This window comes from Carassius gibelio, chromosome A19, assembly GCF_023724105.1.
Source record: "Carassius gibelio isolate Cgi1373 ecotype wild population from Czech Republic chromosome A19, carGib1.2-hapl.c, whole genome shotgun sequence".
NCBI classification, from domain to species: domain Eukaryota; kingdom Metazoa; phylum Chordata; class Actinopteri; order Cypriniformes; family Cyprinidae; genus Carassius; species Carassius gibelio.
In genome coordinates, this window is record NC_068389.1 from 19,496,334 (window position 1) to 19,523,736 (window position 27,403).

Consider the following 27,403-nt stretch of genomic DNA (forward strand, 5'->3'; position numbering starts at 1 on the left):
GGGCATGTAAAAGGTATCCTATACACTTTTTTTGTTAAGTCTTAAGTCACACTTTACATGCCTGTGGTGTGATAGCTGTCACTGGTCTCAACGTATATCCCTCTATTACAAGACCTTTAATGAAACACATAAACCCTCAAATAATGACGTACCCGCTGCAGTGGTTCTGGCATGCTTTTAAAAAAGGCTTGTTTTGAGATATTCCCATCATGAAAATTAGATTCTGTTGTAGCCATCAAATACATATCCTCTTGACATTGCTTAATAAGTAAACTGCAGGTATGTTTTTTCTTGTATCGCCTTTTCTTTAAAAAAAACCCACAAAAATCTGGATTACAGTGATGCACTTACAATGGAAGTTAATGGGATCCACATGTAAACATAAAAAAAAAAAAAAAAAAAAAAATATTGATTCTAATTATTAAATAAAACTAAAAAATTTAATAAAAAAAAAATGCGTACTAATTTTTTCTGTGTGAAGTTAAATGCAATTTATAACTTTGTTGCCATAACATTGACTGTAGAAATGACTTTAAACTATATATATATATACATATACATACATAGATTTAGAACTTTAAAGTGCAAATAATACCCAGGTTTTAACAGAAAAAGTCATGTAAGTACTATTGTGAGCTTCACATTTATGCTTTTAAATCCTTCCAAAAATTGGCCTCATTCACTTCCATTGTTTTTTTGTGTGTTTGTTTTTTTACAAATTCTGTTGATTGAACTTGTCCTGAACCCAAAATGATTCCTTTAAATGGTTAACTGTCTTGACTTCTTGCTAACCTGTTGCAAAACAGATGCTGAAGGCAAACAAGAAGACAAGCTGTAACCAATCTTGAGGCCAAAAATCATATGGAAGCTGAGGGTCAAAATGTCAGAGACAAAGAAATGAACACTCTGCTTGCAAAGGAATATGATTCAAGGGGGAATCCCATACACATAGCTGCACTGATGGGAAACTCAATTCTGAGACGAGTGGGTGCAGCGGGGATTGATTTTGTTACTTCAGTATGGGAAGAATCTGAAGGCACCAGACAGGGAGTGAGAAGATTTGAAACACGAACATGTATCACAAACTCGGTTGCTTTCCAAAATTCAGTCCTGGAGAGTCCCCAACTGAGTAACCTACGGTACATCAATGGTTTGCGTGTCAACCTGTTCTTGGTCTTAAATTACTACTCTGGAACTCATCAATAACCAAAAACAGGAATTGCACAATATACTCCTGTTTTCATACACAAACAAGGTAGTAATATTCATCCTTGCCTGACCACTACCATATGCTTCTTTTATAGAGCCAAATTCTGAACTAGACTGTTTGATCATTCTTCATGGAAAAAGAGCAAGATTAGGACAAACATGAGCAGATCAGTAGCCCAACTCTAGAATGTGAAGTAACTTGTGCATTGATACAAGATTTGTTACATTTGTAGTCATAGAATAATGTTAGATTAATGTGGATAATGTGGTATACTGTATGTTAACTATAGTGCCCGGGGTTGGCCTCGGCACATTCAGTACAACTTAACCACTACAGCCACAGGCCCTTAATGCTTTTGTAGATTCTGGTATTGTTGCTCACTAAGGTGCTAAATATTATTGATTTGAGTTCTTAGTATCAGTGTTGGTTATTATTTTTTACCAAAGTTAAAGTTTGCCGCATAGCAAAACACATTTCTTATTTTTTATTTTTTGCCAGATTGGCTTTTATTGGTGAAGATGGCTTATTTATTTAGTTATAGCTGAAACTGTTTATTTTCCTTCTTCTATATTTTGAGCCAAATATTGAAAAGCATGTGTTCAACAAAATTTTCAAATCCTAGAAAAAAGCGATAACACTTACTCTATAAAAATAAAAAAAATTTTTTTTTTTTTTTTTTTTTTTTTTTGGCGTCTGAATGCTGATTGAAAGAAGGGGGCGGGATTTATGCATAAGAAATTATTTGGAAATTCTAGCATAATTAACCAGGGAGAAGTATGTCAGAAGGCGAAGTTTTGATTAAAGATTGAAAATTGAAAAAGGTCAATGTTTTATTTTTTTTATTTTTTTTTATTAAACATATGGATGAATCATTCATAATAATATAAAGAATATGCATTTAGAAAATAGGGTAGATTTAAGTACTGTATATTTTATAATATGCAACTAAACTTTTTCAATTAAAACCGAGCAATTCAGCAAAAGACCAGTTTATTTGAGTTGAGACTTCCTGTATTTGCATTGTTTAGTATAGACAGAAATATTTTGCATACATTTCCTCCTAGGTGTCAGTCTGGACAGTTTCTCTTAACTGATGTTGCTGCGAGGCAAAAGAACACTGTGGTTTCCCCTTCATGGCCTTCATTCTCTCTGGGCAGCCCAGGAAGTAATGTGTCACCCCAAACACCATTCTTCACTAACAGACATACAGCTGGTCATGATACTCTGAGGTTCTCAAAAGCACAGAAACATTTCCAAAAAAACATTTAAAAAAAAAAGCACGTAAACATTAGCATTGTTAATAGTGAATCGAGGTCACTTTCACACCTAGCACAAGTTGAAGTTGTGACATCTCTACGGGGAAATCTTTCACCCTCATGCAAAATACCAGTTTCCTCTGATTTCCTACAGAAATAATTGCATTTCACCCGCAAAATGAATAGAACAATGGAAAATGTGACAGCAACCTGTCCATTGCGCAACCTTTATAAGTGATAGATTTAGAACGCTCTACAACTCCTCATGCCACTCAAATAGACTTCACTCAAGATTTATTTAGAGTTTGATGGTAGCATGTTGCTAAGCTAATGAAACATTGCATAGCTAAATGGCATATTTAAATATTACAACCATATTTAATAACACAACTATTTTTTATACTTACCCATTGTTTATTTATAATCAATATCTCTCTCACCTGCAATCTTCACAATGCATTTTGGGATTTGCTTCTCCACAAGGATATATGCATATCTGCCTTAGAATATGGCCAAACTAGGTAATGCCCCATCGACTTCTATATGGGGGAAAATACCATGGAAATCAACGGGGACTAAAAATTGTTTGGTGATCCACATTCTTCAAAATATATTCTTTCATGTACAGCAGAAGAAAGAAATTCATACAGATTTAGAACAACTTCTGTGTGAGTATATGATGAGGATTTTCATTTTTGGGTGAACTACTATACCCTTTTAAGATGCCATCCTTTTAGAAGTGTCAGGAGTATCCGGAGCATATGTGTTATCTTATAATGTCGCCTTCTCAGATAGTGCTAACACAATTCACCCTACCTTTCACCATGCAGGAAATGAAGTCATCTATCACTTTTAGAAACAGTGGAAAGCACTTGTCATGCAGTCTGCTAATGACTCAGACCAGTCACCTGTTCTAGAATAGTTCACCACTCCCACATCACAATAAATCACTCTGTCAATCTACAGTCAAACCTACAGTCAAACAACTCAGCACTTTCAGTATGTTTAGGCAACTAGTCAGGAAACTTATCATGATAGATAACAAACATCATTGAATGGCTGTCTTAAACTCTTTGTCTGGCACTATATATTCTGTTCTCACACTTTTCAACAGACTTGCTGTCTTTGTAGATAAAAGAGTGGGTGAGTGAGTGTGTTTCAGTGTGAAATCTGTTTAAGGCTACCAAAACTTACCATAAACCACCAAAACATGCAACTAAACCTTGGGGATGTGCTGCGATTGCAAACATGCACAAGCAGTGCACAGTGCAATATTTGTTGTTGTTGTTGGACCTTGCAATTGCTTGGATGGCCTAATTCGTTGACTCAGAGGAAGCAAGAAAAATCGGTTTTGAGTTTCAGACATTTAATCCACCTAATCTCAGTGATTGGGAAAGGCGTCTGGTGGGAGACAGCGTATTGGGAAAAGGGGAAGAGCGTCTTAACACGAACCGTTTCTCATCTGCTAATTGTGAGCTATTAGGGCAGATGAGGAAGAGAGAGTAAAGGATTGGCCTCATTATTAACCAAGCCGAATTCTATTGCAGCCTGAAGCTATTCAATTCAATTTCACATACACGTATAACTTTCGTTTCTGTAAAAAGTGGTATGAGGACCTCATTCATGAAATTTTGTATGACGGATGCATTTTGGAAAATCGGTCCATTTATTTTAAAGCTCAGAAGAAGTAAGAGGGAACCAAAAGTAATGTCCTCACTGAATATTATATTAGAGATTTATTTAAATATAATTTTTAATTTAAATCATTAATCATATAAATACATATGTGTTTATTTATTAGTTTGGTATTTATCTTGTTGTTTATTTCATCTTGCATGAATAGTAGACAGGATTTTGGAGTGAGGGAAATTGAATGGCAAAAAAAAAAAAAAAAAAAAACCTGGACAGGCTTATAACATATATCTTTTTTTATTTTTTTTTTATTTATCTAAATATATTTATTTAAATTATAATACAAATTAATAACAATAATTGTTTTTCATACATTTTTTATAAATATTTTCTATATTTATAAACATTTATCTAAATATATTCACTTTATAAATATTTGTGTTTATTTATTTAAATTACATACACTTACTTATCTAAATATTAACCTACATTTTTATGTGGTCTTCTATGCACATAGGAAGAAATAAAGTAGAAATAAAAGTAGAAGAAATAAAGAAATAAACAAATTATTTGCTGTTTGTGTCTAGACAGGTGAGAGGAACTAGAAAGTGGACTAAGTTAGCAGATGGACCATTATGAAAGACTTCAGACAGACCCATCTCCCATAATGCCATGCACATAGACTAATGAGTTAAAGAGACAGGTATCCTGACAATCTTAGGCTGTGTAAGCCAATCAGCTTACAGATAGAATGGGGCTCTCCAACAGTGCGGGTTGGTGGCGAGGGGGTTAAAAAGACCACAAGGGATGGAGAGAACGATGGGGGGGGGTATATTAATACATAAACATGTTTATTATATTCACATGCCTAAAAGTAATGTTCTTTTAGAGACATACTTCTTTTTTAAGGTCTTGTCAAATCCAAGTTTGACTCTTTTCAGTATTTCTGATCTGATCTGTTTATATCCATGTTATTTGCATGAATACATGTTCAATTACGCACCCATGATCTCACAAGCAGATGGCACATGCAATAATGCCGCTCTCTATAATCCCTGGAATTTGACGATCAATGTAGTTATTACCACTTAATCATCTTACATTCATCCTCCCCATCTTTCTTTCAGCGCTTAAAAGTAATTGCAATGCCCAGAAATGCTGATATAGAATAACAAACACTATTGTTGTTTGCAGAAGTTGAAAACGGCGAATGAAATTAGATTAAAAGGCAACTGGGGGACCGAAACGGAATCAGAAAAAGGGAAGTATTTCATAAATAATAGCAACTCGAATAGCTTTCTATTACAGGCCTTGGGAATGGGAACACTGAATGCAAGTTTTATTTGGGTCACACTATGTTTTACTGCATGTCATCATTGTGAAACAGTTTCGTCCTCCTCTTCTTCCTGTTGAGTAAATCTTTGCCTATAGTTTCATTTTTGATCATTCAGATGATGAAGATGTATTATTAGATTAGATTAGATTAGCCGTCAGTAGGTGTGCGATTAACTTTTTAGGAGCCACTGATACTGTAAGAAAACTACTGTGACAGCGATGACAGTATTGATTGGGGTTTGTTTTGTATTGACTGTACTGGAGCTAGCAAGACTGCGAGCATTGAGGCAATTAGTCAGGCTGATTGTTGTCCGAACTGGGAGGGAGACAAGATTAAATCAAGAGAATTAGGTCAAAGTAATGAACGTTAGAAATGGAAGGGAGAGAAGGATGGAGAATCAAGGTTGGAAGAACCTAACTGTAAGTTTAAGAGGAAAGAGAGAGTATAAGATGGAGGAAACATGAGGGAAATTTGGTTCTGGTGATTTTTGTTTCAGTCAGATTTCTCAATCACATTTAGTTCTTTAGACTATTGAGATATGTTTCTGTTGTTCCAGTTATTTATGCCACACACTCACCTCAAACAGTCCTCACATTCAAATGAGGAAATCAACTTCCCTTATGTATGTAAATATACTAAACAAAGTGTATTTACTTATTTAATTGATATATTTACTTTTTAAAATAAATTAATATATTTGTCTAGTTTTATGACATCTATAATATTTTATTAAATATAATAAATATTGTATTATTATTATTAAAAACAAATATATAAATGCAAATTTTATCAGTGATATATTATTATAGTTTTTAATATTCAACATAATAAATTATTATAAATATGCAATAATATATTATTGAATTTGTGCATATTTTTATATTTCCCATTTGAATTTTTATATGAATGTTTTAGTGCTTCATTATTCTACAGTTATTATTCTAAAGTTTATTTATTATATTTATTTTTCAGTTCGAGCTAAACTAATTGAAAAATGAGCCTTGGCAAAATAAGCTGAAATAAAAGAAGTTTAAAATAAGTTTTATTTTATTTCTTTTATTTTAATTACCAAAAATGTTTTTTTTTTGTTTTAGTTAATATTAATAACCATGGTATATATTATATTATATTATATTATATTATATTATATTATATTATATTATATTATATTATATTATATTATATTATATTATATTATATTATATTATACTATATTATATTATATTATTTACTTTAAAAAATTAATCAGTTTGGGTGTGTCAGTTGCTGGAGGGACTACCAAGTTTAAGGTGTTAATAACTTGGAAAACGGAAATGAATAATTGCCTGAAAGCAAGAAGTAAAGGACACGCGTGCTATATTTAGCCTTACGGACAGAAACAGATGAACTTTCAGTGTGAGTATTCCAGGTAAAATCCCTGATCCTCTCTGTACCTGCCCTGCTCTATAGGTGTGGCTGCTTGTAGGCTTTATTTGGTCTAGACGTCTGTGAATCAGCACCGCATACACTATTTATGTGTCGTGACCTCCCTTATTCACTCCCTATCCCCCACTTTATCTTAATTAGCAGACATGTTTATTGATTCAAATGGATTTGAGGAAAATCCCTCTTGTCTGTCAGACGGATCTGTGTTCAAATCTTTTGGGAGGAGGTCTGAGGGGGTTGTTTGCCCCCCTGCCAGCACTTACCCACCTGTTGCACACTGTCCAACCACCAGCTTCATCCGTGCATTGCCCCCTGACAATATGTTGCACAATTAGTCATAAGGGAGTGGGTTATCACAGAACATTTTTGCTCTGTCTAATTGCTTCTTCATTTGCTAATAGATGCTATGTGTATCCTGCTAAAGAATGTAGAGTGATTTAACCATTTAAGGCTATAAAAAATTTATGACTAATTGCTTTAAACAGCAGACCAGCAGTAGTGTTGTGACAGGGGGAAAAAAATCTGTAAACAATGACAGTAAGTGTTTTACATAATGTATACAGTACAGTACAGCAAGTGTTTTGCATAAAGTATAACAGTTTGTGGCTTATTGGCCTTTAAAAAAAAAAAAAAGAATTGTTATTTCAATAGATCAGTAGAGTTTTCTCAATAATGATGACAATAACAGTGTAAAATATAAATAATCAGTTTAGATTAATTGGCATTCATTTAAAGTCATTTAATCATAAACGTTTTAATATTAAGTAATATCAATGTTCCATGATTTTCAGTGTGATTTGCAATGATTTGCAAGTGTATGGAAATTGTATTGTTGAGATATAGATGTTAAGCTGATTGAAATTGGTTTTTTTTTCCACATCAATCTACACTCCATTCAACACAATGACAAAGCAAAAACATAACTGTCACAAATTTATAAATATTAAAAAACTTTATTGGATAAGTATTCATACCCTTAACTAAATATTTAGCTGAAGAACCTTAACAGCCTCAGGTATTTTGGGGTATCTCCTCACCTCTCAAGCTGTCTGAGGCTGGATGCGGGCAGATGCACATTTTCAGGTTTCTCCAGAAACACTTGACTGGGATCAAGCCCAGGCTCTGGCTCGGCCACTCAAGGACATTCACAGAGTTGTCTATAAGGCCCTCTTGCTGTGTGTTCAGGGTCATTGTCCTGTTTGAAGGTTAACCCTATTGCCCAGTTTGAGATTCTGAATGCTCTGGACTGGGTTTTCATTAAGGCTATATCTATATTTTGCGGCACTGAGCATTCCTTCTACTCTGAGCTACCAGCACACTTTATTTTTGGGATGGTACTCTGCAGGTGATGAGCAGAGCTGGTTTCCTGATGCTTAGAATTGAGGTTCATCAGACCAGAGAATCTTGTTTCTCAGAGCATGAGGGTCCTTTAGGTGCTTTTTTGTAAATTCCAATTATGTTTTCATGTGTCTTAACTGAAGAGAAGATTGATGGAGTGTTGCAGTGATGTTTGTCCTTCTGTAGATTTCTCCTATCTCCAGCTAGAGTGACCATCAGGTTCTTGGTCACCACACTAACCAAAGCCCTTCTTCATCAGTTGCCCAGTTTGGCCAGAAGGCCAGATCTATGAATACTCCTGGTTGTTTCAAACTTCTTCCATTAAGGGTAACAGAGTCTACATGCTATTGTGACCCTTGAGTTTTTTTGCTCCTGAGCTAAATTTCAACTGTCCCAGATAAGGGAATGAATACTTGCAATGATGTTAAAAAGTAATTTTTTTGGTGTATGGAGTGCAGATTGATGTGGGGAAAAAAGTAATTTAAAGCAGTTTACCATAAAGCAGTTTAACACACACACACACACACACACACACACACACACACACACACACACACACACACACACACACACACACATATATATATATATATATATATATATATATATATATATATATATATATATAGGTTAATTCATACAAATTATTTAGAATAATATTTATAACCAAATTCATGGTACAATAAAGCTTTCAAATATTTATTATACCATTATTTTAAGTGCAACAGTATGACATTTGCATTGTTGACATATTTGAACAATACATTGCATTACGTATCATAAAGAATGACCATTTAAGGACACTGTGAATATAAATGTTATACTGTGAATTAATTCTCCCCTTTGTTGCATAATAAAAGTGGGTAAAGGTGCAAGATCCTGAGGCTGCTGTGTTCAGTGTAGCGAAGGATAAATAAGACAAAAATAAATGGAAAAGTGATGCAATGGAAAACGTGTAGATTTAATGCCCTGTTAAAGCACAAACCCAATTGGAGTCCAGAACTGTTCACCTGGACATGATTTGTCTGCTGGTGGCCTGCACTTAGGTGTCTGATAGCTTGCAGAATATATTTTGAGCGGTGTAAACTGACTGCAGATTATTGAGATAAGATCATATGAATAGACTTCCTCTTTCTTGCTTTTTTAGATGAAGGTGTGAATTCTGCAGCTGATTGGTTCAGGACTATTGCTTGACTGTCTCATGATTTGCTGCCCCCGCTGCCTTTTTTAGGTGCTTGTGTGTGTGTTAAAGTGTGAAAGTGTGAGTTAGCACTGACCTATAGTTCTTTTAGTTTGACAGAAGCAGGAAATGTGCCTTTCTGCTTAGAAAAGTGAAAACTTGAAATAAGTAGAACAATAGAAGTACTTAATGGGGATACTGTAGTTCACCCAAAAATAAAAATTGCGTTATCATTTACTCACCCTCCACTTGTTTCAAACCTGCATACATTTGTTTATTTTGTTGAGCACAAAAAAAAAAAAAAATATGTTGGTAACCAAACAGTTGACGGTAGCCATTGACTTAGTATACAGGTTTGGACATACTTCCATATTTCCAAATACCAAATGGCCATATAACTTACTCTATATTAGCATATTGTTTTATAATAGCAGCATCACATTTGCATTGTGCCATTGGTCTGAATGTGAAGACCATAATTTTTAACTATATTCCTATTTCTGCATACTGAAGGTATACCAAACTTACTGTAAGTAACATTGATTACAACATGAAATTCTAAAAAAGAAAACCTGAATTCTTTCAAATAACCTTTTTTACATTTTTTGTTTAGTTACCAAATTTAGCAATTGATACTAGGAAGTATTAAAAACAATATATTGGATAAATTTTATTTCATAAATGTGATGGTAGCACTTTATTTTACAGTCCTGTTCCTCATGTACATACTATGTACTGATTATAAAAATTACAATAACTAGGTACTAACCCTGAACCTACCCCTAAACCTAACCCTACCCCATGTAGTTACCTTGTGTTACCAGAACTTTCTTGGATAAATACACTGTAAGTACACTATAAGTACATGTTAGTACACGTACTGTAGAATAAAGTGCAACCAATGTGATTGATGTGCTTAAGCTGTGTTTGTGATTTATATCCCTTTGTCGCATCTGCTTAGTGGCAGTTTAATCCACTTTGATGATCGAGTTGTTTTATGTATTCCATGTAGCTGCTGTTTTTCCTCTTCTCCAGATGTTTCCTTCATTTAACGTCACTACATTCTCCTCCATTCAGAGAAGCCTGTGCCCTGCTTCCCTTCATGGCACTCAGACTGAGCTGTCCCGGTGAAGGGGTCTCAGAGACTTAAGAAAATTATATTAGAACAAAGACAGAGGAAGAGATCAGTAACAGGAAAACCATTTCCAGCACATGATGCCGATCATGAAACAGATGGAGGTTTTGGCTCAAAAGATGGATCCGTGGTGTTGTGGGTGTTTGTTTGCCAGCCCTTGAGAAAAAAAGACACCATTTCCAATGAAAAGATGAAAAGGAATAGTTCAACCTAAATTGACAATTCTGTTATCATTTACGGTTACATATTACAATTCATGTCATTCTAGACCTGTGTGACTTTCTTTCGTAAGAAAGAACTCAGAAGAAAACATGTTGAGGAACACTGAGGTCCAAAGTGATATTTTAGTATTATTGAAATGCTATTGTTGTTATTTATGTTTTGAATTAGTTTTTATTTTTAGATTTGGCATTTTCATTATTATTATTTTTTATGTGTCTATTCAGTTAATATTCATTTGTATTTCATTTTGTTTTATTACATCATGTTAAACTGAAAGAAAATTAGAATTGTTTCCTTGGCAACTAAAAAAAAAAAACTTTATGTTCCACAGAAGAAAGAAGGAAGTCATGCATTTATTTTTTTTTTATTTTTTTTTACTTTTTGTAAAACGTCCCTTTAAGAACGTGTTTGTTTGTTCCCCTCAGTTTCCGAGATGTGTGCATGATGAATTGCATACAGCATTTGACAATGTCATTGCTTTGCCTTTGTTGAGATTCAAGTGAGATATATAGAAAAACTATAGAAGAGGAAGTTGTTTTGGTCTACAATTTTAAATAATCATATGCATTGGTAAAACAATCCTCATGACAGCATGCATTTATCCCACAAAGTGCTTTTACACCATAGCACATGATAACCAGTCAGTTCAGCATGACTGTGACACCTCTGAGTAAGTAGGCCTTGAATAGCCATGCAGTAATAACGATAATAATATTAAAACTGCTTTTCATTTTGGTTTCCTTTACGCAATCTAACCAAACTTCATGTCGATGCATGTCGATGTTCATGTCGCCTCGGTCACTGCTCTCCTCTCTATTATGTCAGAGTCATATTCACTGCAGCCTGCTCATCTTCTCTTTCCTAACAAGGAGGGGAACTTCCTCAAAAACAAGTCAACATCACATGAGGAAAACAACAGCCTAAACAGACCAGAAAATGAAATGAAAAATCCCAAGTGACTTTGGCTGTGAGAGTGAATAATGTAATCATACATGTTTAGGGGCAGAAGGAGCAGATAATCTGTGTTTAGGAGGATGTGCACTCGCCTTAAGCTAAGCAAAGACCGTAAACAAAGTGGTTAAATGGCGCGTTGACACACCATCCACTGGCTGTGAAACCACTGGCTGACATTGTTTGCAGTGGGTGGGGTTGTTGCTAGGGAGGCAATAGGGTTTGTAATAGTTCTAAAGCAGAGGGAAGATAGTAATCCATCTCTCTTGAGGAATATGGTCTGTTTACTCCTGAGGAGCAGACGGGATAAACATAGAAGAGAATGACATGTTTTACTTTTGGTTGTGTTTCAGAATTATTTTTAGTTTCTGTATATTGGGCACCTACAGCTATTTTTAATTTGAGGGGAGTCTGGGGGCTTTCTGAGCCTTGAGCATTGAATGTGATCCCTGACGTGTGACTAGATCATAAGCACGTACCATGATGCACAAATAACTGCTGTGTATATAATTGAAAAAATCAAGATCTTAGTATCATCCTTTACTATCGGAAGGAAATTCCTTTTCTGTTAATCAAATGTTCTTCTGTGTTTGTTCTGTTATGCCACTTCTGTCTTCATGTTATTTGTTGTATTCTGATAAACTCTTCTACACAGTTTTCAGGCTGGAGGAAAGTTTCTAGGATTTTGAGTGATTTGGGGTGGTTACCATTATGAAGCTTGAAAGCTTTATCTTCTATACTCAGTTTATTGTTTCCTTCATTGATCAGCACAGAAGAGTACATTCAAATACATTTAAATGTATTTAAAACTGAAAAGAAAAAATAATTGTACAGTAACCCACCCAATGAGTCAAAAAAAAAAAAAACTGAGTTTTTCCTTCTCTGGAAATGATTGTGAATTTCACCCAGGTGGAGCAATCAAAGTATTTAAGAGAACTGGTGAACGTTGAATGCCCTGATTTGTTCAGAACTGAAAATGCTGACTCACCGTTCATAAAACCATACACAATCAGAATTAATGGAAGTATGCTGCTTCACTTTATTGAGTTATACATGCATTACAAACTAAGACACAGGAATCCGCTTGACACAGAGAATCCAGCAAACCTTTTAGCCTCTTGATCAGACTAACATCGATTTCTCTTTTATTGAATAAAACCATGTATCATCATTTATATCAGCAGTTGGCAGTTGGAGAGCCATTGCACAACTAAAGGAATCTGTTTTGTCACCTTGTTGATACCACATACCGCATACTTAAACTCCTCCGTTAGCATACTGGGTGTTGTCACAAACGTCACACATGCAGCTTTCAGTTACCATATTTTGCATGAATCTTAAATATGCGAAACCTCACATATCTGTGACATTAACTGCCCATCAAAGTAGAGTGATGTGTGCCAAGGTATATTCATATGCACAGGTTATGTAGATAGTTTGGACTGGCCCCTTGCTTTTCACTGTGTGTTATTCCCTCTGTCCTTATCAACAACCCCCCCCCCCCCACACCTGATGCTACCCCGATGGGGTTAACCCTCCCCTGTAAAAGTGCAAATAGAGTGACGCCCTGGATGATCAGCTCTGCTCACGCCCCGCCGGGCTGAGCCTCAGCCCAGACTGTCTGCAAATTAGAGAAATTAGCCCAGTGAAAAGAGAGGCACACTTACGCCATGCGGCTCACATGCGTCTCAAAAATAGCCACCAGAGCCATATGGCAGCCAATTTACTGACTGTTTCACTCCATGGGTGAAGACGAGTAAAAGGGACACTCATGACATGACATTTAAATGCAGTTGGTGTTAATCAACATTGTAAAAATGGTCAGTGCAAAATGTCCTTTCCAGTATTACATAGACTGCAGGAAATTGCTTGTCTGAAGTCAAGTTATTAACAAGTGATGAACAGTTTCAATTATTTCTGTAGTCATTGAAGAGTATTTTTTAAGGTTAATATGATTGACAAATGTAATGTTACTTTTTATGGGCAGAAGTTCAGTAGCCATCCAAGTTCCATATTAAGTGGTGAAACACGAGGAAGAGAATTTCCACAAACATTCCTAAGGTGAAGTGATTCTTTCACTTTGTTCTGAAGCGTGAATTCATAGCATGCAAATATTTACATCCCCACCCACCCCAAAAGTTCTGTTGAATGCCACTCCATACCACAGTTTATTCAGTTAAAGTGGTGTCCAAAAATGCTTTTTCTTTTTTTTCATCAGTTTGAGTGATGATTATGTTCTCCATTGTGATTTGAGAAGAAATTAGAAATAGTCTGATAACTTCATTATATTTCTTATAAATATCTAAACATTCTTAAATAAAGATATATTTACATTTAAGCAAAATGACTTAAGATATTAAGTGTTTACTGTAAATGTATCAAGTTTATGCTTAAACCCGAAATAAATTCTGCCAATTAAAAAAATATAGAAATTCAAAGTTTTTTATTACTTTTCACTGGCACATTTACTATTTGTTTATTTATTTCTTAAAAAAAAAAACTTGATACATTTTTCAGAAAGTAAGGCTTCAAAATAAGACTAACTGAAGTAAATGTATCTAGATTGTAAGAATGTTTGATATTTGTATTTGAAAACAAGACAAGATCGTTTTTTCTTCACATTTAAATAAATAATTTCTTATTAGAATTTGTATTTAAAACAATAGACTCATCCTTGAACTCAGTATTTTCATGCTGTTTGAGTTCCCTCTGTTTAGACCGCTGCTGACCAATGCTCAAAATCCTTTATATTAGGCCTGATGAATGTACACCGAATGTTCCAGGACAGAACTGATGAGTTTAGACTGGACTGGGGTCTCTGTGTCAGAACTGGTGCATGTGGCATCCTGACAGAGTGATGAAACCCTTTAGACAGGTGTCTAAGAAGCTCCTCAGTTTGATCTGCTTTGTTTCATGTCTCTGTCTCTTCCTCTACTGGCCACAACAGAGTATCACACACCAGGCCAGGTCTAGATCTAGGTCACAGAGGTGCTTGTAGCATGTGTGTGTGTTTAAAGGAAGGGGGGTTTAATTGGGTTGGGACCAGATTGCTCATTAAGAGTCCATCCAGGCAAAAGTCCATTGGTGTGTTTTCAGTGATCCAACCATCTGTTTTTACTCAATTGTCCAACTCCATTCAGATTGTCCAAGGCAATCCTTTGTCTGCCGAAGGTGTTGATTTGTACATTTGTGCTCGCTGTGTCCGAAACACTTCCAGTGTCCCAATTGGATCGCCTTTGACTTATCCTGGTGATCACATGATTAAAGCCAGATGCTGATTGGTTAGTCTTTGTAACTCAAAAGTCTGGCACAGCTCAGTGCGGACAGTCCGAGTAACAGTAGGGAATGGACAAGAGATTTTGAAATATCAGAGGGGAATTGCTGTTGGAAGGTTCTTTGGAATTTGTGGAAACTGGAGAGAAATCAAACAAGATGACTGACTGACTGACTGGGCAACAGCAAAGCAGAGATGGCCTAACCAAAGATATTGAGGATACAACAGCTGAATGAATGTGAAGTGAGTTTTGTATTTATTTATTTCATAGAAAGCATATTGTGGTCTTTAGGTCTGGTTTGCTTCATAATTCTGCGTCATTGTTGTTGATTGGGGTAGTTGATTGTTGATTGGTCCCAACTTTCCTTCACAAAGTAGAACAATTTACTTTTGAACAAAGTAAAAAAAATCAGATTTAGTCAAAGTGAGATCAATGAATATGAAATAACAACCTGTGAAAAGCATAAAAAATACTTATAGTTCTAGCCTATTGACACAATAGCATGTGACCTTAATGTTATATGTCGTGGCTAGTTGTGACTACGCTCATAAAAGAAAACAGTACATTTCTCATAAAAGTCAGGGTTATCACATTTGGCATCATATCTGTCACATCTCATTAATTCTCATTAAAGAATGACACATCTAATTGTTTTATATGATTATACATAACAATTGTGAATGTTAACTACTTCTAAAAAAGGTGTATGTGTCATTTCTAACTACATGGATGGTTCACGGTATAAGAATACATTTATATTGTATTGCAACAAGCAAGTATATGTAGATGCATTGGACACCTGAAAGGAAATGTGTATATGTAAATACATCTTTTGGGTTTTCTTTAGATCTTTAACTAACAAGTAAAGCAAAAGGAGGACATCTCCAACAGAGAACAAAAGCAACGCAAACCAAAGGAGAATATACAAGCAAATCTATACGCAAGATACCACAGAGAAGCAACTGAAAAAGGAAAAAGAGGAAATGAAGTTGGAGGCATCTTTAGAGGACATGAGTGAGTGGAGGGAGGTGGACTTTGCACTAAGCTGCACCTACATCGTCCACGACCAGGCATCCGAACCCAGCTTCAGCATTCCGAAAGCCATGACCTCCATTCCACGGAACCTCACCTTCCAGTACAGCGCTGACAACCAGGTACAACAGTCTGCAGCTTTAGCTGTGTACACTACATTCCCAATTCCCTTGTGTCAGCAGGCTTTTGATAATTCATCATTTAATAGACACTTGTTGCCTACAGCAGCTTGTGCAACACTGCTTTCACTTTATATGGTTTCCTGGAGCACATACTATCAAAACCGCTTCAGTGCATAGGTGCTACTGAATTGGTATTGTTTCAGTTCCTTAAGCTCACCTCTGTCTGAGCCTAGATCCCTAACCATTCAACCATAACCCTTTAGATGTATAAAAATAAAGTTCCATGAAACGGGATTGTCCAATTCAAAGTATCAGATAAGTCTTGACATCATTTCACACAGTATGAGGGCCCTGTGAGCTGTGGTTCAGTGGGTCAGTGTGACGATGACAGCCATTGGCAGGTCAGGGATCAGGCAGGTAGAGGACCTTTGAGGTAACAGCTTAATCACATTAACTCTTTCTCCACCTGACATTCACAGACTCACTCTGCTTTCAATGAGCTTTTACATGGTGGAGCGCTTCTCTGGGCTATTCATTTGTTTTTGTTGGCGTGCGTCTCAGTATAAGGTTATATTACATTGCTTTCTGTAATATTTGATACTGATTGGTCAGTGGAGGCATTTTGCCATTGAATGACTGTGTATTTCCTTGTGCATTGTCCCTGGAATGCAGTCTCTTACACTATACTTTTATTTAAACCATCTTATTAACTCAAATTAATATATCTTTCATAAAAAATATCAGACTTATTTTTCATAACGGGTTATTTTAACCGGTCATTATCACAATAAACCCCCTCCAGGATGATACCTGAACATTTTGTTGGGTTTATTTTGTGACTGTTTCTTTCTTATTTAACTTTAACTGTGGCGTATTTAACAAACTTCATTAATTTAGTATTAAAATAAGATTACTGCAGTGCTGTCAATGAAATTTAGCAAAAAATATCTATTTCTGTTTTTCGATTGTTGTCCTTATCGCTATCTCTTGTTTTATTGATATCTGTGTCATTATTCGAAACTTTGCTGTTTTTTTCTTTTTTTTTTTTTTGCGTCTTCATGCATTTTGTTGGTGCTCTGTTTGTCTTTTGCATGATCCAATTTCCCTCCTTTGCAGGTGAAAGTCAGTTCCTCTTTCTATTGCCCCTGCTCTTTTTGAAGGTGTGAAATTGTGGTTATCAGCTCATGGAGGATGCATATGCACACATGTACATACACTGGTCTATCTAAAAAAAATAATTGCTGGTCTTAGACAGAAAAATGTGTGAACATTTTTCAGCTTGTGTTAAGACCTCAAGATTAGTCAGATATGAAAATTCGGTTACTTACCCACGTCATTTTAAGCCTGATTTTCTTTCTTCTGTTCTGTTCTGTCAAACATGAAGGAGAGGTTTTTTATACTTTTCGTGCTGCTACTCCAAACAGTGAATATATATGTAGTGTGTGTGTGTGTGTGTGTGTGTGTGTGTGTGTAGTTTATTCTTTTTTATTCTCATTTGGCCTGCACTAAATTGTCTTTCTCTTCCCCTTTTCTTTCACCAACTCTTTTATGTCTGGTTTATATTCTCACTCTCATCTTTTCCCACGCTGACACTCCTTTTTTAAGCATGGAGATAAACATAAACACAACCATACAACAATATATTTCCTGTCATGATACATTGAGGCACAACTAGAATAGCTGTCAGACACATTAAAAATACTTTTACTTACTGCAGAATTCACACTAGCTTAAATTTACAAATACTTCGAGAGCCATTACACACTTCCCATTACTGTGCAAGCTATTCCTCTTGCCTCTGCTGATTCTGTCAAAAGCATTGCTCTTACGTGGTCGATGGCGTTAGCAATGGACAGGAAAACCCACATTTAGTTTTTCAGTTCCCGGAGTGCCTCAGTAACTTTTATTTGGAAGTAAGAGATGACAGACTTTAGGGATGTCAGATGGCTAGTCTCATGGTGACCAGGCTGCTAGTCATACCCTAAATGGTTTCAGTGATTCATTCGCACACGTTCCAACTTTTTGTCAGTATGAAAGTCTGTGTTTTGCTGCTTTAACCTGTCATCAGTGCATTACGACTGCATGTTTTGTGGGGGAGAACAGAAAGTGCCTGTTATCTCTTGACTGCTGTTTGATTTTAACAGCTAGCAGCACTGCTACCAGATGCTGATACAATAAGCATTATGATATTTTTTTCCAACTCAAAACTAAATTGGAACTATCAAGATAGACTTTTTTAGAAGGTGTTAACTGGCAAAGGCACATTTACACAGTCATGCATCAAAGGGGGTGTATAAACAATGCTCCCTGACCCTTAGCTTGAGAAGTGTGCCTAGCTAAGGGGGGCACGTGGCAGATGGGGTGATCTGTGACAGGGTCTGGGAGGACACAAACACGCAAACGCGCACACTTGCAGAATCTCAGCCAAAGGAAGTAGGTTAAGCTTGACTGATTAACTTTCGTTTGGACCGAGGATCCTTGGACAGCTTGGGGTGGGATGAAGTGGGAGGGTAATGTTTGGATGGAGGGTTGAGTGCTTCAGCATGTGTGTTTGGATGGCGTGGTGCCGTTGGCCTGACACTCACCCCCCTTCCCCCTTCCTCTTACTCCCTAAACCCTCTCTGAGCAGTTAATCACTAAAGACCGACCAATTAGTCACGCAACACTAATGATGCACAATTCTACTGTCGCCACAGCTCTCGTCTCCAGCCAATAACTGTGCCCCCAACCCATGCATCCTGTTGGTGCTTCTTGTAATCGATAATTCCTTCCTATCCCATGACTCAATCTTCTTTAATCTGTCGTAACTATGCTTTAATTGGACTTTTCATCTAAAATTGTTGCATTTAAACTTATCATAAGACTTAAAGAAGTGCAGGAGTGACTTGAAGGTAATAAGGGGGCCACTGACCCCCACACCACAGTGTGACCTATTTACAGGCCTAGTTCCTGGTTTCTACAGAGCATTGAGAGTGGACCACCTGCTCCATTCTGTATTCTGTTTTCCCTCTGCTTTCCTTTTTTTGTCTTTTAAGGCCCTCAGACAGGATTGTTTGTCGATACCACTCAACGTTTGCAAGCAAGGTCAAAGGGGTCAGGTGTTATTGAGGACAGCTGAATGTTTTTAGGTCAGGGTCCAAGTAGAGCAGGGAAAGTATAAGTCTATTTATTTACTTAACTCATTAACCTGCGGGGATAGTGTGCTACTTTAGGTCACTTGTGACACTCAGCAAACAAGCACACCTAATTGAAATCATGCAATGCAGTTTCCTATTCAAAGTGAACAGATCAATAATCATTTATTTTGATTCCTCCCCTGACTGAGTTGGTTCACAAGTGCAACTCTTCATTCTTGCAGGTGACTGGAGTTTTCAGCAAAGAGTACATACCTCAAGGTACACGATTCGGACCTCTTCAAGGAGCCATTTACACCAAAGAAAATGTGCCTCTTCAGACCAACAGGAAATATTTTTGGAGGGTAAGTGACTTCATTGTTGATCTAATCTTTCAGGGATTCTACTGAGTGAAAAGCTGCCAAACCGGTCATGACTGACTTTCCAGAGAATTTTAGCTGAAAGGAGCCGGAAGCATATTCATTCATGCTTAAATACATCTAAATATGCATTGGCTTTTTCAGCACTCAATACTCGCTTAAGTTCTGATGCACACATGCACTGAGAGGAGTTATTCCTATTAGGCTTAGTTTGCTGAACACTCAAGGGCTCACTTGGAAAACACAGAGGAAGCTCTGAGAGATCTTATCCTGTTTGTTGTAGATTCCTGCTTTGTTCTCATACAATGGTATACTCAGCAGAAGTTACCAAGTATAGCTATTTCGAAACCATTTGACAAAAACGCAAAGGATAGCGCAAGTTTTTGGTTTGTGGCCAGGTTTTAGAGAAGTCAGGATTTCTTGCACAGAGAAAGAGTGGCAGATGCGCACACACACACACACACACACACACACACACACACACACTCAATCACTTTCTTTACAGTCCTTACTTTTCTGTTGTCATATCAGCATCCAAGTGAACTTCATTCTCTTTATTTCCCTGCAAAGGGCACTAGATTTATCTATGTCTTTGTATCTTTGCTTGTGTGCATATGTGTGGCTGTGTGCGTGTATAGGGACATACATGCATGCACGCATGAGTGTGTGTGTGTGTGTGTGAGTGCTCTTGTTTTTGTGACATATCAGGACACAACTGTGTATAATGACATGTGTATGACACAGGTATTACAAGGAGAGTGTGACTTATGAGGACATAACCCATGTCCCCATTTTTCAAAACGTTTGTAAATCATACAGAATGAGTTTTTTTTTTTTTTTTTTTTTTTTTGAGAAAGTAAAAATGTTCAAAGTTTCCTGTGAGGGTTAGGTGTAGGGTTGGTGAATGGCGATAGAATATAGTTTTTACAGTATAAAAACCATTACGCCTATGGGATGTCCCCACTTTTCAAAAAAACAAACACGTGTGTGTGTGTGTGTGTGTGTGCCTGCGTGCGTGTGTCCTTTCCTTTCCTCGTTTCCTGTAAATCCATACTGACTTCCTGTTGCCATAAAACGATGAAATGATGCAGCATATCACGTGACCGAAGGCAGGTGGACGGATGTGAAGAGCAGGCTGTTCGTGTGGGTGAAAGTGTGTTTGTGTTTATGAGTCTTCAAGGGTGTAACTGCTTAAAGGAGTGTCTGTGATAGGGGAGTTAACATGCCCTGGCAAGTCTCAACAGTGAATTCCCCCACATACAAATTAGAATAAAATTGGGTGGAGAAAGGGGAGGAGAAGTGCGTGTGACTGGCAGCATGTGTAGATCGTTGTGACGCCCAGCGTTTTATAAAGAGCCTGACATCATTGACACACAAAGTTAGTCACACATCTTCTGCGGGACAAGCCACACACACACATTTTCACAGGTTAGAAGACACAGAGGAGTTGATATAAACAGCTGTTTGAAGAGCATTCTGTTCATGGCAGAGGTGAAGAATCATTTGTAACAATTTTTTTTTTTAAATGTATTTACCGATTTTCACTGAAATCAATGTATTATGTGTTGTTTGTATATTGTGTTCATTTCTATTTTTTAGAAGATCAGTTTTTAAAATTGTAATGATTACTTATGATAGCATTGTTGATATTGCAGACTAGCACGAAGCATTAACGTGATTTCCTTTCTCTCCTTCCAGATCTACAGTGGTGGACACCTACACCACTTCATTGATGGCTATGATGTCCACCGCAGCAACTGGATGCGATACGTCAACCCGGCACGATCGCTGGCCGAACAGAACCTGGTGGCCTGTCAAAACGGCCAGGAGATCTTCTTCTACACCATCCAGCCCGTGGAGCCCAAGCAGGAGCTGTTGGTGTGGTACAGTCCGGAGTTCTCCCAGAGATTGAGCAGCCAGCAGGAGCAACCAGACAGTCTGAAGCCAAGTGAGTCATGGGCTTTGGAACTATCCCACATTATTTGGCACTATGGAGGGAAAAACTGGATAAAATGTTGGTTTTTATATACATAGTTTTTTCCTTTGACTTATTTTCCATTCCATTTTATATCTTTATTGCTTTCTCTCTGGCTTCCTTGAAACTATGGAATTATTAGTCACCTCAGCTATCTTTGTTGCCCCTCCTGTGCACTCACCCGAGATAATGTTTATAATGTGCCTGGTCTCCGTCTTTTCCTCTATTTCTGAATCAGGTGAACTTTTTAATTACTTTATTCTAAGAGATCAGCAATTAATCTGCACCCTCAGTTTTTCTGTGTACATTATTTATGTTAATATGCAGGGAGGGTGTTTATTTTAACTTTTTTTTTTATTGCGGCAGTGTCTTATATAGGTTTGACCATTATGATATTATGCCACCAATACCAACGTTCATCACACAGTTAAGGTGGTTCCAGGCTTTTATTCGTTGATAAATTTTATGTAACATAAAACTGCTCTAATATATAATATAAAACTACACACACACACACACATACAATATGCAAATTAATTGTGATTCTTTAAATGTCATTTGAAACTCTAGAGGTGGTAAGCAATGAAAGTGACTGTAAATGAAACTGCTTATGAACGTGTATGATCTGTAAGAGTGAGTAAGCGTTTGTACAGTATGTTTATGACAAAACGATGGACCCTCTGGATTTTCTGTCTAAGGAGATTTCATGCGATACTCCCTATGTCACACTGATTCAATTTCACACTGGCACTGTGCTATTTCCTGTCTTATTCACTCCTCGGAATGTATGTATGTCTATGTGTTCATTTTACGTGCTGTTGTTAAGGACCATTACCTGAGTCATGTTGACACGAAATGCTCATCTCACTGGTGATGCTTTCACTGAACAATTACTCCTGATTACAAAATATGCCTCTTTAGAAAGTCAGGCACTGTGAAGCACATTAGCCTTTTTCAGAGCGTTTTTTTTTTTACATTTATATAATTCAGTCTGCTTTAAAAAGTTTTACTTCCTGTGTGAGGTTTAAAGAAATCTGTATATTCAGTTTTAGAAAGCGTTATATCACGTCATTTTATTTTTTTAAGGACTTCGGCTTAAATATAGATTAATTTCTTAGAACACATCAGCTGATACTTAGTCTAACATAAAACATGGCAAATTTCTGTTGCTTCTGTTTATCTGTGTTCCTCCATTGTTTAGATTTTAGAATTTGTAAACACATTAATTACTTGAATTTTTATGTTGTGCTCTTCAGAGTCTCAGATATCCATTTTCACTTTCCTCTCGGTAGTTAGGAAATGCCTAGATGATGCCTGTAAATGTTGCACCAGATTGGTTTACATCAGGTTTGAGGAACCAAGCTTTGACCACAAGGGTTATAATGTGTTTGTGTAATCTTCCCATTGCTGTGAGACACAGTTGAGCCTTGTACTACTCTCCATGATTTAGCATGTTTTGTCTGAGTCACCACAAAGGTTACTGAAAGAAGCTAGCTGTTGTGGCTTTGTTTTTACAATCTCTAGAGTGAAAGGACGGTAATAATTTGACCTTATCTCGATTTCCTTTGTAACAGTAAGTAACAGTTGGTGCTAAAGTGGTGTTGTTGGAAATTTTCCCATGGTTGAGGACATCTGCTGTTATAGTGAATCAGAGTAGTTTCTAAATGTGAGAACTATCGATGTCACACAAGGCTCCTTTCTTCCGATACATACATATGCCCCTCAACCTCACAAACATACACACACCCACACTGCGAACACCCACACGGTTGTAATCTAGGTGCTACGTGAAAGCAGTACTATCTCTTTGTCAAAAAGAAACCAGTCAGATATCTTCTGCCTGTCAGCCTTAAACTGAAAGCGCTTCCATTTACCATAAGTGAGCGTATGAGGAGGATGGTTATGAGTAGGTGTATCACATACAGGCATAGAGGCGTTGCCTGATTGGTGACCGATTTTGCTCTGCGAAGACTCTGACCTGCTTGGTCAATTTCAGCGACGGAAGATTTGTTCAATGTGAAATGTGTTGAGTTTCAAGATTTCACGCACTCCAGTTTCATACTTGGATTCTCACCTCTGCTGTCTGTCACCATTCACTCTACACTTTGCACTGTGTGACCTTTTTTTTTCTCTCTCTCATTCTCCAGAGTACATACCTGATTTTGAGTATCAGAAGCAGCCCCTACCTCAGTACACCTACTACCCTAAACAGCCCCAGAGTCCACGCAAACTTCAAAGTGAGGGACAGGAAGATGAGGTGGATGAAAAGATTGATGTAGAGGTTATTGAGAGGGACACGCCACCTGACACACCGGATGAACAGGTCGTGGATTTCAGCAAAAAGATCCACAACACTGTTTCACCAGAGCCTGTCCATTCTCCACATCCCAACCAGAAAGAAATGAACATAAGCATTCACCCATATCCCAGTCTGTCCCCACCGCAAGACCTTCCACTCCACTTGCACGGCCTCTACGGTCATCGAGAAGGTTTGATCTCATACCCTTCATTGCCCTCACCTAGACCTCTGCAAGCTCCATATCCCTTATTGCCACCATACAGCCCTCATTATTCACGTCTACTATTGCCTCCATACTCCCCTCCCTTCCCTTCCATGCTGCCCTCAAAAGGGGGTCTTCGGTACAATGGATTCCTGGGTAGTGATGGCTTGCCCTACCCTTCCGTACCCCAACCAGGTCTGTTACCAGCTACACTGCCCTATCCTGCCTCTCTTCATGGAGGTCTGAAGGAAAGAATCCCAAATACTCCACTACGAGGAGCCCCTGCAACACCAGAACTCTCCCCACAGCCAAAGCAATCGCCTCAGCAAACGTTCCAGAAGCCACTCTCTGAATGTGAAGAGGCCATCAACCTCAGCCTGGCTACGCCCAAGAGCATGTCACCTTCATCCTCGTGCTCTCCTCCAGCACCTGGGTACAAGTCTCTCCCATACCCACTCAAGAAGCAAAATGGCAAGATCAAGTATGAATGCAATGTCTGTCTCAAGACCTTCAGTCAACTGTCCAACCTCAAAGTGAGTAGAATGTGCTTGATTTAGAATCTTGTTTTTGAAAGATATGGAACTGAGCAAAACTAAACATTGTATATTCATTTTAAAGGTGCACTTGAGGGTCCACAGTGGAGAGAGGCCATTCCAGTGCAACTTGTGCAAAAAGAGTTTCACCCAACTCGCCCACCTACAGAAACATCACTTGGTCCACACAGGCGAGAAACCACATGAGTGCCAGGTGAGTGTATACAGTATGCTGTGAAAGAAAATCGAAATAAAGGGCATCAGATGACACACACACACACACAACATTGCTTATCTCTTACAGAACCTTTACCTTGTCAGTCCTGTTTCCTTTAAGAGAAACGCTTTGTTGTACAGTAACTAGAGTGGGTGTGACAGTGGCGTCAGCATGTGCTACTCATTCATCTTGACCATTGAAAATAAATACAGTCCTTTAGTGAAAAAAAACACGTCTGGCTTTCTTTCTACATACCAAAGCAACAACAAGGCAATTATTTAAGGCAGTAGAGAAGTTGCCTTCTGTTCTTATCTGCTGCCTCTTGTTTGCTTTTGAATTACAGAATCTTTTAACGTTCTCTTTGAATGTCTACAGGTGTGCCACAAACGCTTCAGCAGCACCAGCAACCTGAAAACCCACCTACGCCTGCACTCCGGGGAGAAGCCATATCAGTGTAAACTGTGTGGGGTGAAGTTTACCCAGTACATTCACCTCAAACTCCACCGTCGGCTGCACAGCTCTCGTGACCGGCCCCACTCCTGCCAAGCTTGCTCTAGAGGCTTCCTCCATCGCTTCTCACTGAACCTCCATCAGCGTTCAGGCTTCTGCCCCGCCATCCGTCCTGAAATCCCAGAGCTGAGGCAAGCAGCAGAGATGGTAGAGCGCTTTGATGCCAGTCAGGAGGCCGAGGCTCTTCCTGAGAGTTCTGGAGAGGCTCAGGTGGATGCTGCCTTGGAGGAATGGTTGGCTAGAAGTTTGGAGAGCGGTGAAGGGAAGGAGGACATTGGATTCCTCAAGGCTTTTGCTGTAGTACCTCATAAGGTAACCGCCATGGGTCATCACCAAGAGAGAGCCAGCGTGGTACACTTCAACCACCGGCCCTCTATAAAGACTGAGTAGATGAGAGAAAATGTTGAAAGGATGACATATAGCTTGCTCAGGTCTTCCAGAAACTCCACAATTTGCTATCTATGCACAGAGTATTCCCTAGTTGACACCAAAAATCCTCTCTTCCTCTGGTAGTTTGAGGGATAAATCCAAGAGAAGATGCATAAACCAAGCCAATGAAAGCCGCACCAAACAAAAAGTGTTTCCAAAGACTTGAAGATTATGTCAAGTGATTGCACTTCTACCCTCTGACCTATTATATGATTAAGATGTGATTATAATGTCCTCATAATTCATCTGGTTTCCAAACCGATGTGAAAGTCTATTTGTGTGAGTTTGTCTTAACTTATTATTGTTTTCATTTTTTTTTTTTTCATTTGAGCACTGTATCAAATGTTTTAATACTTGTGTATATGTGTCCTTCTCTTTTTTTATGTTTTTTTTTTTACTTCTTTAATTCTTGAACAAAAAAATACTGGGATTCTCAGGAATATTATGTTAATCCCTCTATGGACACTATGTGACAGTTCCAAAAGGACTGGATTTTCCCGTCCATTCCATTTATTGTGGATATGAATGTGTACAGTCTGAGTTTGTGTGTATGATTTTACCTGGTGTTAAAAAATTCCGGATGTTTTCCTTTGTGAAAAGATATAAAAATGTACTGTTGGTATCTTTTCAAATGATGATTCACTGTAGCTTGTGATGATAATATGGCAGAAGAAAATTTTTGGTTTTCTCTACAACAGATCTTGAACCCTTTTGACATTGGAAAGAGAACAAGCCTCACTTTAAATGTAATATTTAAAATAAGAGAAAAATTATTTGTTTTCTTAGTTATATTGTTACTTAGTTGTGTCTACCAATGTTTACTGTTGTCTCTTTAATCCAAACAAGTATTGTTAGCACTATGAAAATGATCAAATCAATGTAGCTGGAACTGAATTTGCCAATCATGAAGTTGCAATACTTTTTTTATAGACTACAGAACTAGAGACACAACAGTACCTCATACTAAAAAGTTAAATTGTCAGGTTCATATTTTATGCTTTTTTTATTTATTTGATATCAGCACTGGAAAAAGCAGGAACTAGATCCAAGTGCAGGATATTTAAATTGTTAGCTACAGCTGGGTTTAGAAACAAGACGGTTCCATTACTTAGTGACTTTTGTACAGTGACTTTTAGTGTCTCTTTTTGTTATCCTAGTATATTTTTTGACTCAGTCCAAAAGATGTTGATACTTTATATGTGAGATCCTATTTTTGACAAACTTTTATAATGTAGCACATTAAACATTACTTGTCTAAGACCTCAGTCTTTCTGTCTTATGCTGTTAATGACTTGACATTGTGAGTAGAATCAAGTTTTCACACCCACACACTCATACAACACACATCAGGGTTATTAGTTTGAAAGTCCCACACAAGTTGATCTATGTGCGTCGTATTTCTAGAAAGTAGAGGAACTGAAATTGTTGCTCATCAACTAGGACTGATCAAAAATGCCCATCATCACATGCAACGCTGTTTTTCATTTTGACATGAAAAAAAAAAACACCTTCAACCTTTACCTACTTTTACTTATAGTGGGATTTACAGTAAAAACATAGTTTTGGTTTCCAATGAACTCCTCTGAGCTATTATATAATAAAAGATGACAATAAGTCGTGTTTAATTGCTG

General features: G+C 37.4%; 1 protein-coding gene across 2 annotated transcripts; it reads left to right on the forward strand.

Moving 5' to 3' along the window:
• Positions 1 to 14,950: 14,950 nt before the first annotated feature.
• On the forward strand, positions 14,951 to 27,037 carry LOC127935914 (PR domain zinc finger protein 1). Of its 2 annotated transcripts, XM_052534133.1 has the most exons (7): positions 14,951 to 15,202; positions 15,808 to 16,114; positions 19,473 to 19,592; positions 21,306 to 21,555; positions 23,730 to 24,616; positions 24,702 to 24,830; positions 25,209 to 27,037. In XM_052534133.1, the coding sequence occupies exons 2-7, from the start codon at positions 15,944 to 15,946 to the stop codon at positions 25,731 to 25,733; spliced, it is 2,082 nt and encodes a 693-aa protein (XP_052390093.1). In that variant the 5' UTR covers positions 14,951 to 15,202; positions 15,808 to 15,943; the 3' UTR covers positions 25,734 to 27,037. The 2 variants fall into 2 exon arrangements, with proteins under 2 accessions (XP_052390093.1, XP_052390094.1); XM_052534134.1 differs by lacking the exons at positions 14,951 to 15,202; positions 15,808 to 16,114; positions 19,473 to 19,592 and adding an exon at positions 20,944 to 21,098.
• Positions 27,038 to 27,403: the final 366 nt, after the last annotated feature.